This window comes from Dreissena polymorpha, chromosome 8, assembly GCF_020536995.1.
Source record: "Dreissena polymorpha isolate Duluth1 chromosome 8, UMN_Dpol_1.0, whole genome shotgun sequence".
In the NCBI taxonomy this organism is placed as follows: domain Eukaryota; kingdom Metazoa; phylum Mollusca; class Bivalvia; order Myida; family Dreissenidae; genus Dreissena; species Dreissena polymorpha.
The window spans coordinates 97826091-97839938 of NC_068362.1; the positions used below are offsets into that span (position 1 = coordinate 97826091).

At 35.9% G+C, this 13848-nt stretch overlaps 1 protein-coding gene across 1 annotated transcript; it reads right to left on the reverse strand.

Annotated features, from left to right (window-relative positions):
* Positions 1 to 9744, reverse strand: LOC127842439 (E3 ubiquitin-protein ligase TM129-like). The gene is made up of 4 exons (XM_052371941.1): positions 9443 to 9744; positions 5696 to 6173; positions 5358 to 5517; positions 1 to 2612 (listed from the first exon to the last, which is right to left on the reverse strand). The coding sequence occupies exons 1-4, from the start codon at positions 9651 to 9653 to the stop codon at positions 2337 to 2339; spliced, it is 1125 nt and encodes a 374-aa protein (XP_052227901.1). The 5' UTR covers positions 9654 to 9744; the 3' UTR covers positions 1 to 2336.
* Positions 9745 to 13848: the final 4104 nt, after the last annotated feature.

Sequence of the window (13848 nt, forward strand, 5' to 3'; positions counted from 1 at the left end):
TTACCTTGTTTGAAATATATTTCTCAAATACATTAGATAATACAGTACTACACCAATAAAGTAATTGGTTGAGGATACAAAGAAAAAATATTATTCTATTCCACATGCATATAAAAACCTCAGTTATTTTTCACAAACAATTTTTCGTTTGAAAAAGATACAACAATTTTTGTTCATAGAGGTTAATTTGTTTAATAAATTATTTAATTCATAAAACACAATTTATGTTCAATACATGTACATTTTGAACAAGTAAACATAAAATATATATGAGCAATAAAACAAATTTAAATAATACATAATCATATAATTATATTAACATACATTGATTCAATTACAGAATTTGTATATTAATCAGCTTGACAATTCATCTGATTCATCACTTGCGCCAAACTTGTATGAGTGTTCCCAACAAGACCCATCCTGCGTTAAATGTTTAAATCATATTACATGTAATGCATTCCTTCTCAGTCTCCTAAATTTTGCATTGATCACAATGTTTGTGCCACACTTCAAATAGTTGCAGCTCTGGGCTAGTTCAAGCCAGCACTACAAATGATTTTGGCTGCTTAAATGAATATTGTTGTTTTTTGCAGAAGACTTAACGTTTGCAGGTACAGAAAACACATCATAAGAGAAGAATATGTTTCAAGAAACATTGAAGACTTTTGCCTGAATGTTTAACTCTTTTACTGGATAAATTTACCATAAACTTGACACAAGAGAAGCTATTGAAAAGGAAATACTGTTAAAAAATCAAAAACATCGCATTTTTTCTGTAATTTCAATTTCAAAATGCTTGATTAGCACTGTAAAAACGTTTCACATCCAGAGGCAAGAACTTGTCAATCATCAATTTTCAAAAGTTTGTCTAAATGAAAACAAGATTTATTTGAGAAATACAATGCCAGTAAGCAAAATATGAAGTTGCTATGTAGTTTATCAGGGTTGCCACCCACCTGATGAAATAAAATTCCCTGACTTTTCACTGACTTGTCCCTGACCAAATCTTGGTTTTCACTGACTAATTTCAGGACATATTCAGCCTCCTCCTCCCAATACAGCTGACCAAATCCACCCATTTAATGTTTCTTTTATGCTTTAACATATAATATTTAACAACGTACAAAGCAGTACTACTTGTACAATAATCTATGCATGATGAAAGGCTATATAGTAAATAATAGTAGTAGAAGTAGTAGTAGTAGTAGTAGTAGTAGTAGTAGTAGTAGCAGTAGTAGAAGTAGTAGTAGTAGTAGTAGTAGTAGTAGTAGTAGTAGTAGTAGTAGTAGTAGTAGTAGTAGTAGTAGTAGTAGTAGTAGTAATAGTAGTAGTAGTAGTAGTAGTAGTAGTAGTAGTAGTAGTAGTAGTAGTAGTAGTAGCAGCAGTAGTAGCAGTAGTAGTAGTAGAAGCAGTAGAAGTAGTAGTAGTCGTAGCAGTAGCAGTAGTAGAGTAGTAGTAGTAGTAGTAGTAGTAGTAGTAGTAGTAGTAGTAGTAGTAGTAGTAGTAGTAATAGTAGAAGTAGTAGTAGTAGTAGTAGTAGTAGATAGTAGTAGTAGTAGTAGTAGCAGCAGCAGCAGCAGCAGCTGCAGTAGCAGCAGCAGCAGTAGCAGTAGTAGTAGTAGTAGTAGTAGTAGTAGTAGTAGTATGCATTACAAAAATGCAGTAAGCCTTACATTTGGTAAAATTTAAATATATTACAAGGGAGGCAAATGCAGTAGTAGTAGTAGTAGTAGTAGTAGTAGTAGTAGTAGTAGTAGTAGTAGTAGAAGTAGTAGTAGTAGTAGTAGTAGTAGTAGTAGCAGTAGCAGTAGTAGTAGTAGTAGTAATAGCAGTAGCAGCAGCAGTAGCAGCATTACAATACCAATACTTAAGAATGATCAAATGGGAAAAGGTAACCTAGCACTGGCAGTAAATATGGGGCTCATTTACAGGTCAGATTTGGAATCTCTGCTGTAAAATTAGATTTTGAATGAATTAAAGGGAGGCAAATCTGTAATAAAAAGAACATGCATAAACTGTAGTTGTTTCCCTTGTTTGAACTATGCTAAATCCTTATAAATTTATAATGCCTATTTCCAGTAACTGTGACCTTCACCTGTGACCTTGACCTTTGACCTAGTGACCTCAAAATCAATAGGGGTCATCTGCGAGTCATGATCAATGTACCTATGAAGTTTCATGATCCTAGCCCCAAGCATTCTTGAGTTATCATCCGGAAACCACCTGGTGGACGGACCGACCGACCTACCGACCGACATGAGCAAAGCAATATACCCCCTCTTCTTCGAAGGGGACCCCCTCTTCTTCGAAGGGGGGCATAAAAAACAACAACACTATGCGAGAACAATCTTGCACACATCCAGCATACAGAACACAGCCCTGCACGTGGGACACTGACATTTACTGGCCAGCCATGTGTCTGGCCTGGCCTGGTCCTGGCGACTGGCAAACCACTTGCCCATGCACTCCAGGCACCACATGGGGCGACAGTAGCACTGAACACACCTGTCCCCCTCCCCCAGGGCTGCCTCATCAACAGCCGGCATGCAGGTCTTGTGTAGTTTGATATCTGCCTGTTTCTGCATGCAGCCAATGCATGTGTCAACCTCCTTGAGAAGAAGAGTAATTATGTTTTTACAATATTTTTTTTCCTCCACAAAACAGATGTCAGAGAAATTCATTGAAAAGCCAAAGATATAACTCTTTTCATGACGAAAAATGAACACGTAATTACAGTTTAAAATAATACTTTTAAGAGCTTAAGCAAAGTACAATTAAAAACAAAGTAAAATTTGACTGAGCGATGACAGACCAACAGATAAGAAATTTTCTTTGAACTGTTGGGGTAAAATTAGGCCTTTATTTGTTGGAGTAAAATGAGGCCTTTATTTAAGTTTTTTGCTTATACCAGCAGTTCAACTAACAAAAGGGCCATGATGGCCCTGTATCGCTCCACTGTTTTTTTATGCGAAAAAAGCGTGCAATGCGCATGGGTTGAAATGTACTCAAGCATGTGACTTTCTCTTTCTATCCCTTGTCCCACTGGGCGCTTAAATTTGGAAGGGTGAGCATTTTTATATATGGAAAACGTTACTACGGTGTTAACCAAACAGACTAAAAAGCCCGGGCATTGTTGCACAGGTCCTTTGCTTATAACGTAGGTACATTTATCTCTCCAAAAGATATTGTCGTTCTTTCTATTTCACATATTTTTAGATGCTGAAGATCAAATATATGCATGTTCTACAAGATTAATGAAAGTTCTTTCATTCAATCGTGAATCTTTTTCCAAAATTCCACAAAGTGTTTGTAGGTTTCAAAGTTTCTGTTACTTATATAGTTCATGACATATGCAAAAAAGCTAATGATGTAGATCACCTGAACTTTACTACATTCTTGAGGCATTAGTGAGTGTAGCAGGATTGTTAACTGTGATGAAGAAATTGTTTAATGTACAAAGAAGATATTTGCCTGAGGAAACATAAAGTTACGAGTTTTTCAGGTTCATGAGGTGCCGAAAGGCAGTAGGAATGATAACTTTGTAGAGGTTGTTTGTTAAACAAAGTAAATGTTTATGAGACAAAAAATTGAATTATAATTCATCAAGATGTTGCGATCATGGCAACACTACTTGCACATGGCGTTAGGTTTCAAGAGATATCATGGTAAACAATTAGCTTGACATAACTTTCCTTTACTTTTTCCATCTGACGTTGGTTACCAGTCATGTTTGTTTTTGAAAAATACTAGGATTGCCATATCTTGAAATAAGGTATCTGATCTATTCTCTGATAGGTTGCTAGTAATAGACATATCGGCAGTCATATTATAAACAAGGGGATTGTTTATGGCATCGGTAGAATATACTTTTATTAGATACATCTTTTTTAAGTTGGATTCTCCTTACTTTTTTGCTACTGAATATTAAAATCCCTTATTTCAATGTTGTTAAGTTTATCTTGATCTAATATTGTTTGCAATCTGTTTATAAATCATAAAATGATGTCATTCAAAAAAATAAAACTATGTTGCAATCTGTTTATTAATCATAAAATGATGTCATTAAAAAAATAAAACATGTTGTTTGAATTTTAACCATTTTATCTTTTCAAACCTTAAGAACCCCCCTTCAGATATGTAGTGGGTGTGGGGTGGGGACACTATGGCACACAAAGTCCATTGATGAATTTAATCCATTTATTCAAGAAGTAGACCAATAAAGTCAAATGACAGAAGGACATGCAAAGTTCAACGACTTCCTGTGGCCATGTTTTTTGACGAATCAAATTTTCTTGAACACCTTTTTAATGGGAGCCTTCAAGGGATAAATTTTGCCCCAGGGGCACAATTTGAACAAACTTGGAAGAGAACTATAAGATGTCATCTACATACCAATATTTGGTAGCCCTAGGCCCAATGGTTAAGGACAGGAAGATTTTTAAAATTTGCACAAAAGAGGCTTTATATAAGCATATGTTAAGTTTTGTGACCCCCGGGGCAGGGTCAAATTTGAGCCAAGTGGAATAATTTGAACAAATTTGGTAGAGGACTATTAGATGTCACTACATAAAAAATTTAGTAGCCCTAGGCTCTATAATTATGAACAAAAAGATTTTTAAAGTTTGCACAAAATAGGCCTTATTTAAGCATATGTTCATTTTTGTGACCACCGGGGCAGGGTCAAATTTGACCCCTGGGGCATGATTTGAAAAAACTTGGTAGAAATAGGACCCTTGGTTATGGACAAAAGATTTTTAAAGTTTGCACAAAATAGGCCCAATATAAGCATATATTCAATTTTGTGACCCCTGGGGAACGGTCAAATTTAATCCCTGGGGCTTAATTTGAACAAACTTGGTAGAAGACTATTAGATGTCACTAAATACCAAATTTGGAAGCCCTATGTCATACGGTTATGGACAGAAAGATTTTTAAAGTTTGCACAAAATAGGCCTTATTTAAGCGTATGTTCATTTTTGTGACCCCCGGGGCAGGGTCAAATTTGACCCCAGGGGCACAATTTGAACAAATTTGAAAGAGGTTCACCCCAGGAACATTTATGAGAAGTTTTATCAGAATTGGACTTGTAGTTTAGGAGAAGAAGATGTTTAAAGAAAAAAGTTAACGCACAGACAGACGCATGCACGCACGACGGACACAGGACCATGACATAAGCCCCGCTGGCCTCTGGACACTGGAGCTAAAAACTACCTCTCCATAATCAAAGTGTTGACCTAGACAGTGGGACTGACAGTTGAATTAAATGCGGCATCATAAAAACAATGTATGGTTGGTGACATCGCATTAAATAATTATAGATTGAGCATCATAAATTAAAACTATTTCTCATATACCATTCCTGGTGGGGGATGAAATGGCTGGTTTATAGAAATCTCCTCTGCAAATGCATGCAGAAACTGTTCACTCAGTGTCTGTCTTATCACAATTTGCTGAGCATTTCGCACTGGAGTCTGTAGCTTTTCCTTCAAGTCTTTGTAGTCTAAGGCATTTAATCTGCAAAAGGGAACACTGTGAATGGAAATTGTACTGATATTTTTCAGAGAAAATTTGATTAAGCTCTTCAAACTATATGCCAACTGTTAACATTGAAACTTAATGCAAATGAAAAATGTTCTACCTTATTCACATATTTTTTTAAACATGCATAACAAATGATAGGTAAAAAACAAACCTTAATGTAAATGGTGATAAATGTTCATGAACTCGTTTCACCTCAATGTGAATAAATTGAACTGATGTCATGTTCTCATATGATATATTGTGCTCCTCTGATCTGGCAAGGCTCAATACAATATTACTTTGATGAGCTACAAAAACAAAGTATGTTGAAGTCTTCATCACCCATGAGTCTGTGACAATTATTCTTCTGCCAGTAGGAGATCCGGATGTAAACTTATCTATTCTACGAAATTCCAAATTCACTGCAGCTGCAACAGATCTCCAGTTGCTATTGGGTTCACGGAGTAATTCCAGTTGTTTAGCTATAGGGTGATTGTCCCAGTCATTTGACGACCAATACAGGACTATTAATACGGCAAATAATATGATTCCTATTGAGAGTCCAAGGTATGTCTGACACCATGATGAAGCAGCCCACGGAACAAAAAGTTGCAGCTGTGGGGCAAACAACCCTAGCGTTAAGTAGTAACCTGAAAATGGAAAAAAAAGTTGAAACTATAAACATAAACATTCAAGATTGCTAAATTGCAAAATTGAGTCTGACTTGGTATTCTTTATATTGATTTAGTGTCAAAGGTCTTCATAAGGCAACTACATCATCATCACACTCAAAACTTGTATGCAAACAAACTACAATGTGAATGTACATTGAGGTTTCACAATAACTAGTATTAGTCATAAAATCTATAAGAAACAAGAGATGTGTTCGTCAGAAACACAAAGCCCCCTATTGCGCCTCTTTGAATTTTTTTTTTATATTTTTTTTTACCTTTGACCTTGAAGGATGACCTTTACCTTGAACTTCCACCACTCAAAACTTGCAGCTTCATGAGAACTCCGCTTTAAATTTTTTTATTTTTTTTTTACGTTTGACCTTGAATGATGACCTTGAACTTCCACCACTCAAAATGTGCAGCTTAATGAGAACGCCGCTTTGAATTATTATTTTTTTTACCTTTAACCTTGAAAGATGACCTTGACCTTGAACTTCCACCACTCAAAATGTGCAGCTTCATGAGAACGCCGCTTTGAAAAAAAAATTATTATATATTTTTGTGACCTTTGACATTGAATAATGACCTTGACCTTTAACTTCCACCACTCAAAATGTGCAGCTTCATGAGATACACATGCCTGCCAAATATCAAGTTGCTATCTTCAATATTGAACAAGAGATGTGTTCGTCAGAAACACAATGCCCCCTATTGCGCCGCTTTGATTTTTTTTTTTTTACCTTTGACCTTGAAGGATGACCTTGACCTTGACCTTCCACCACTCAAAATGTGCAGCTTCATGATAACTCCGCTTTGAATTAATTTTTTTTAACCTTTGACCTTGAAGGATGACCTTGACCTTGAAGGATGACCTTGAACTTACACCACTGAAAATGTGCAACTTCATGAGAACGCCGCTTTTTTTCTTTTTTTTGACCTTTGACCTTGAAGGATGACCTTGACCTTGTACTTTCCACCACTCAAAATGTGCAGCTTCATGAGATACACATGCATGCCAAATATCAAGTTGCTATCTTCAATATTGAAAAAGTTATGGCCAATGTTAATGTTTTTGGACAGACAGACGCCATATATTTGACATTTGACCTTGAAGGATGACATTGACCTTCACCATTTCACCACTCAAAATGTTCAGCTCCATGAGATACGCATGCATGCCAAATATCAAGTTGCTATCTTCAAAAGTGAAAAAGTTATGGCCAATGTTAAAGTTTTTTTCGGACAGGACGGACGGACTGACTGACATACTGACGAACAGTTCAACTGCTATACGCCACCCTACCAGGGGCATAAAAAGTTATGGCCAATGTTAAAAATTTCAGACGGACAGACGCCATATATTTGACATTTGACCTTGAAGGATGACCTTGACTGTCACCTTTCACCACTCAAAATGTTCAGCTCCATGAGATACACGTGCATGCCAAATATCAAGTTGCTATCTTCAATAGTGAAAAAGTTATGGCCCATGTTCAAAGTTTTTTGACGGACGGACAGACGCCATATATAGACATTTGACCTTGAAGGATGACCTTGACCTTCACCTTTCACCACTCAAAATGTGCAGCTCCGTGAGATGCACATGCATGCCAAATATCAAGTTGCTATCTTCAATTTTGAAAAAGTAATGGCCAATGTTAAAGTTTTGGACAGACAGACGCCATATAATTGACATTTGACCTTGAAGGATGACCTTGACCTTGACCTTTCACCACTTAAAATGTTCAGCTTCATAAGATACACATGCATGCCAAATATCAAGTTGCTATCTTAAATAGTATAAAAGTTATGGCCAATGTTAAAGTTTTTGGACAGAGGGACAGACAGACGCCATATATTAGACATTTGACCTTGAAGGTCGACCTTGACCTTCACCTTTCACCACTCAAAATGTGCAGCTCCGTGAGATGCACATGCATGCCAAATATCAAGTTGCTATCTTCAATATTGAAAAAGTTATGGCCATTAAAGTTTTTGGACGGACACACAGACTGACATACACACTTACTGACATACTGACACACTGACGGACAGTTCAACTGCTAAATGCCACCCTACCGGGGGCATAAAAACAACCTTCTTTATGTCCATTAAAATACATGTACTTAATTTTTTTAAATACATTAATCTGTTCACAGGATGATATAAGGCATTCAAATAATAATGGTTTCAGTTTTCACATAGGCATTTCCTTACCTTTGTGAGTTACTTCCATGATTTTAAGATCTTTTGGCATTGACTCCAAAATTAAATTAACTAAGACAACTTATTCTAGATAAATTTACTAAACTCACTAAAGCCTTTACAATTATATAATTTAATTTTGTTTACTTAAAATACCAAATTGAATATATGCTGATTGCTGAATGGATGCTTGAATACAAGTAAATAAGCAAAAGCAGCACAATTTAGTCCAAATCTTAAATTTTACCATCCAACAATTTTTCATGAAAGAATTAGTTGTGCCCCTCCTTTTAGGCCCCTATCTGCTCTATTATAGGCTCCCTGTCAATATTTAAACTGGATTTCTTTCAAATATGCACAGTCACATAAAAAGTTAATGTTAATTTTGAACTAAATGAGAATCTTCTCTAATCTGTGCTAAGATTAACAAGTGTAACCCAATAAATTATTGACATTTACCTCCGGCCATGACTATGAAAAGGAGGACATTTGTCCCTATAATGAATATTTAGAAGTTAGCCCATAACAAAAATTAATCTGCAGCTTATATATTGAAAATGGAAAAGGAAACTTAACTAATCTGGACTTTGTATGTGGCATGTTAAATATAGACCAGTTCATTGTTATTGTTTTGATCCCGGATTTTTGCGCATGCACAATGCACTGGCAGGCAAAAGCTCTGGTTACAGTAACGTACAACATATGGATGACGACACATGTTTAGTCAATAAATTGGAAAAAAAACTCAGAAAAAAACACCTAAATAGTATTTCAAATATATCATATTTAGTGCCAATATAACTTTATTAATACATTTATTTGTTTCTTTAAAACTACCATTGTAGTCCGGATGTAAACATGCAGGTGCGCGTGACGTCGCCCGTGAGCTGGTCTATAAGAACTTGGATAACTTTATGCTTGTAAAACAAAAAACACTGTTAATGAAAATTATTATGTTGAAAATTTATTACTTGAATACTTGAAAATTAGATTAACAAATATCAGTGAAACTTAAATAAGGTGTCGCATGATTAACATACCTAGTGGAATTAAACTATGAAATATTAAAGTCGCAGACGTCCGTCTGATGTGAAAGTAAATGAAGGCAATATCTTCACTGCCTAGGTAGCCGGATAACACATTCTGGATTGTTAGACCGGCAGAAATAAACTCTGTGGGTGGAGCAACGAATAACGCACTGAAGAAAACATATAAGAACGTAAACAATATAAAAGAGTTTATGTCATCCATCCTGCATGTCTAATGACAGTTATATCATTTTTGACGTTGACATTTTCTTTCCAACGGAAGTCTTAATTTGGCGAGATTGATTTGCATTTTATGTCGGTAATCGATGCTAATGGTTACATTCTACTTTGTAGATTGTACAGTCGATTGGTGTATAACGGATAGCTAAGGACTTCGAGTCTCATTTCAACGTAAACACCATGCATTTAGTAATTGAACTTTTAAACCTCGAAAGACAAATGTCTTTCCTATTGAAACATGCCAGCGGTTTTAAAATTCCGACAAATATTTTTTGTTTACAGCGCAAATTTCGGGGTAACCTGATTCAGCCATTACCGGATCGCTTAGGTCTTTATCGGATTACATGTGTATCGTGTTATTTCTTGAAATTTTACCAAGCATTTGTAAAACATAAAGCAAGATAGGTACATTTCCAGAAAAGGAGCTTCATTTCTGCGTTTAATAAGACCCAGTTCATGGAAATCGCTGCACAATTGATGAAGTAATGGCTGTTCAAAGCGATGCACCCTATATCGGGTCGTTTTGAGTTGAATACCTTGTTATATATATAGATTTGATAACTATGTTTTCAGAGAAATCGATTTTTCGTTATAATTTTATTATTTGTCATTCAAAATGATGTTTTTACTAATAAATATCATAGCCACACGCTACACACATGTGTATTGGACAACTTCAATTGAGTTTTCATTTAGTTTGTGACAATCCCCACATTCCCGAATATGTGTCGCCACATATGTCCGTTATTCACTAAATCACGAGTTGCAGCTCTCATGCTTATTTGATGTAGTACGCATCAATTGGGTTTCTGAGCATTCTTACTTTTGTAAAGGACACATTATACTACAATATTACATCAATGAACATACTGTTTACCAAACACAATCTGCGAAATTCAGGAAACCATACGTCTTCACTATTCCTTTCCACACAAAAACGGTGCGTACATAACGTGACCTTGTTTTGCTTTCGAAAAAGAAACAATTGTAAACATTGACACACGTCAACTAAAACATGAATCAACTGAACAATGATATGCATTTTGTATTCAATTAATAGAACACTATAAATCTTTACATAGATAAAAGTATTTTGCAAAACTTTTAACCTATCCGTTACTCACTAAAATCCGCTACACACCAATCGACTGTACTTCGTTGAAATTAATTGTAAGTAAAATCGATGGCTGAGGTACGAATAAACGCTTATTGCACACATTTGAACCATTACCTCCAAGCCCTCCTCCTCCTCCTCCTCATCATCATCATCAACAACAACAACAACAACACCAACAACAACAACATCATCATCATCACCATCATCATCAACAACAACAACAACAACATCATCATCACCACCACCAGCATCATCATCATTATCATCACCATCTTCTTCTTCTTCTTCGTCTTCATCTTCATCGCCATTACATAATCATGATCATCAGGCGACCTCCTTCAAGCGTGCTCTGGAGCACAGGCTTGCACAGAGAGCCGTGCCTGGTGACGTGTCCAGACCATAAATATGTATACGTCTGTCACGATTGTTGAGCATATGTAAATGTGAACGTGCTTTTGTATTCACTATATCTTCATCATTCATGTTGCATTGTTAAATAAGTTACCACAAATGTTTTTCATGTCGGTCTGTCGACTATGAGAATAGTGTAACTAGGTCAATGTCATGCGTACAGTTCAAAGGTCCAATACGTGCATTTTGCGAATTGGTAACGAGTTACCACTGCATTTGTCAACTTCTGTTTCCGTCGCTCAAAGTTCATATTATAGAGTTATGATAAACAGAAAAAACAGGTTATAATATATATAGTGCCTGATCTTTTTGTAATATATCAGGCTCAGGCACGAATAAAATAATAAAACAATGTTTGTTTAAAATAACTTTGGGATTTTCCATGTAGTTCTGTTTTCCAATTCTATTTTTAAAGAAATATAATTGACGACTAAGAAAATTGATGGGATAAATCGAATACTAGGTCGGTGCCGAATAAAGCGACGTTTATTTTGCTTGGCCCGAAAATCTGAACCACTCGCGAAGGCACGTGGTTCAGATTTTCTGAGCCTCGCAAAACAAACTTCGCTTTATTCGGCACCGACATAGTATTCTTTATTTCCTTAAATATACAATCCTCGTTATGTTACAAGATAAAACCATAACACAGAACGCTACAAATTATACAATCGTTTCTCGTTTGTAACGCTTTATACTTTGTAGGTTTTCAAATCGTCAAAAGATTAATAAATGGATATTTTAGAGCATGGTAAATATTCAGTATTACTCTTTCCGGTAAAAAAAAAACATAACTACGACGATTATTTAAAAATGTTAAACAATATTTTTCAATTTTGTCAATTAATCAAAACGCAAAAAAGGTCCTTTTAATTCCATCGACATACATTTTCGCGATGATAAGCCAGCTTATAATATGTTTTAAGTTGACATTCGTGAAACTGGTGTATGCAGTTACAGAAATAAACAGTATGGACGGCAATACAAATAAGATTATTTGTGCGATACTCTTAACACGTTTCGACGACACCGACTATATCCCTAAGTACGCCCATACGGGTCGTTGTTTACCATTTAGAAGACGAATACTATTTTAATACTACAAAATATCGCTTTTACACTGACTTTAGAAAGATATCAAGTTATAAGTTTCAAGTTACAAATCAGTATTTTCTTATGTATTTACAGCGGGTATATACGATTTTTTATATGTGTTTAATGGTAATATATTGATAAAATATGTTACAATAACACAAAATAGGCAAGAAAAATTATACATTAAAGACGAATTTCATAAAATGCAGCAAAGACAAATTAGCGCCCCGAGCCGATAGTGACGTACATATTTTCCTACAATAACCGAAGCATTCGTCTTTGTATTATAAACCGTTAAACTACGATGGGTGTTTCAAAAGTTTGTGGATTTTCGCTATAACTTATTAGTTTGCTGGTAAAAGTCAATGAAATTTACATATTATACAAACCAATTATCACGGACTTTATATATAAGCTAAAAATGCATGAATTCCATAAAGCGCATTTGAAACGCGTTGCCATAGAGACCTCAGTAACGACATGCGGCGCACGCGTGTATTTTATTATGAGTATGAGCGTTACGCGAATTTAAATTTGGTTTAAATGTCGTTGATAAACAGAATTTACGGCAAATTTCACGTTACAGCGCCGCGTCGTCTTTAGACGCTGACTGGTATAGAGACACTTTTGACAAGTGGATTTCCCGACACATAAAGTGCATTCGCGTTGGAGGTGATTATGTGAAAAGATTTGACAGTTGTTAACTTCATAACGTCATTGACGTTGAACAGAAACGTTACACGTGCGTCGGTGTGCGCATTGTGCACATGTTTAAATCTCTTATATATATTTATTGTTTTATGTATTTCCATGATATTTGGAGAGTAGATTTGGAAAGGACGAAATATTCTTAACTTGCTATTTTTTGTCCATTTATGTTACCAAATGAAAGTTATAGCGAAAATCCACAAACTTCTGAAACACCCCTCGTAAGTTTAGATGCACATCGTACATGTATGGTATACATGCTGGCGATATATATATATATAATAAGTTTTTTTACACAGTTTATATAAATTCATAAATATTTGACAAAATCGTATATACCCGCTTTAAATACATCAAAGAAGCTTTTGTTATTAGAAAAAAACGATCCTATATAATACCGTAAAAATAATTTTCATCACCGTCTCAATAGAACGTATGTGTTCTTGCTATCAAGTCTGTCTGTCTGTCTGTCTGTCTGTCTGTCTGTCTGTCTGTCTGTCTGTCTGTCTGTCTGTCTGTCTGTCTGTCTGTCTGTCCGTCCGTCCGTCCGTCCGTCCGTCCGTCCGTCCGTCCGTCCGTCCGTCCGTTCCGTCCGTCCGTCCGTCTGTCTGTCTGTCTGTCTGTCTGTCTGTCTGTCTGTCTGTCTGTCTGTCTGTCTGTCTGTCGGTCTCTCCGCCATTCTGTCTGCCTCTCTGTCATTCTATCTGTCCGTCCACCCGTCCGTCCGTTCGTCTATCTGTTTCTGTCATGTACACATATCCGAACATTTACGAGCGATTGCTAGACTGGCTTCGAGCAGCGTCGGAAAAATGACGTATTCATGAGAACTTCCGATAATATATAATTGTTT

Excerpts from the sequence above, each read along its gene's own strand:
- LOC127842439 (XM_052371941.1), bottom strand. The coding sequence starts at position 9,653 with ATGGATGACATAAACTCTTTTATATTGTTTACGTTCTTATATGTTTTC. Across the intron at positions 5,518-5,695 it reads TTATCACCATTTACATTAAG|ATTAAATGCCTTAGACTACA; the intron begins GTTTGTTTTTTA and ends TCCCTTTTGCAG. Across the intron at positions 2,613-5,357 it reads TTCATCCCCCACCAGGAATG|GAGGTTGACACATGCATTGG; the intron begins GTATATGAGAAA and ends CTTCTTCTCAAG.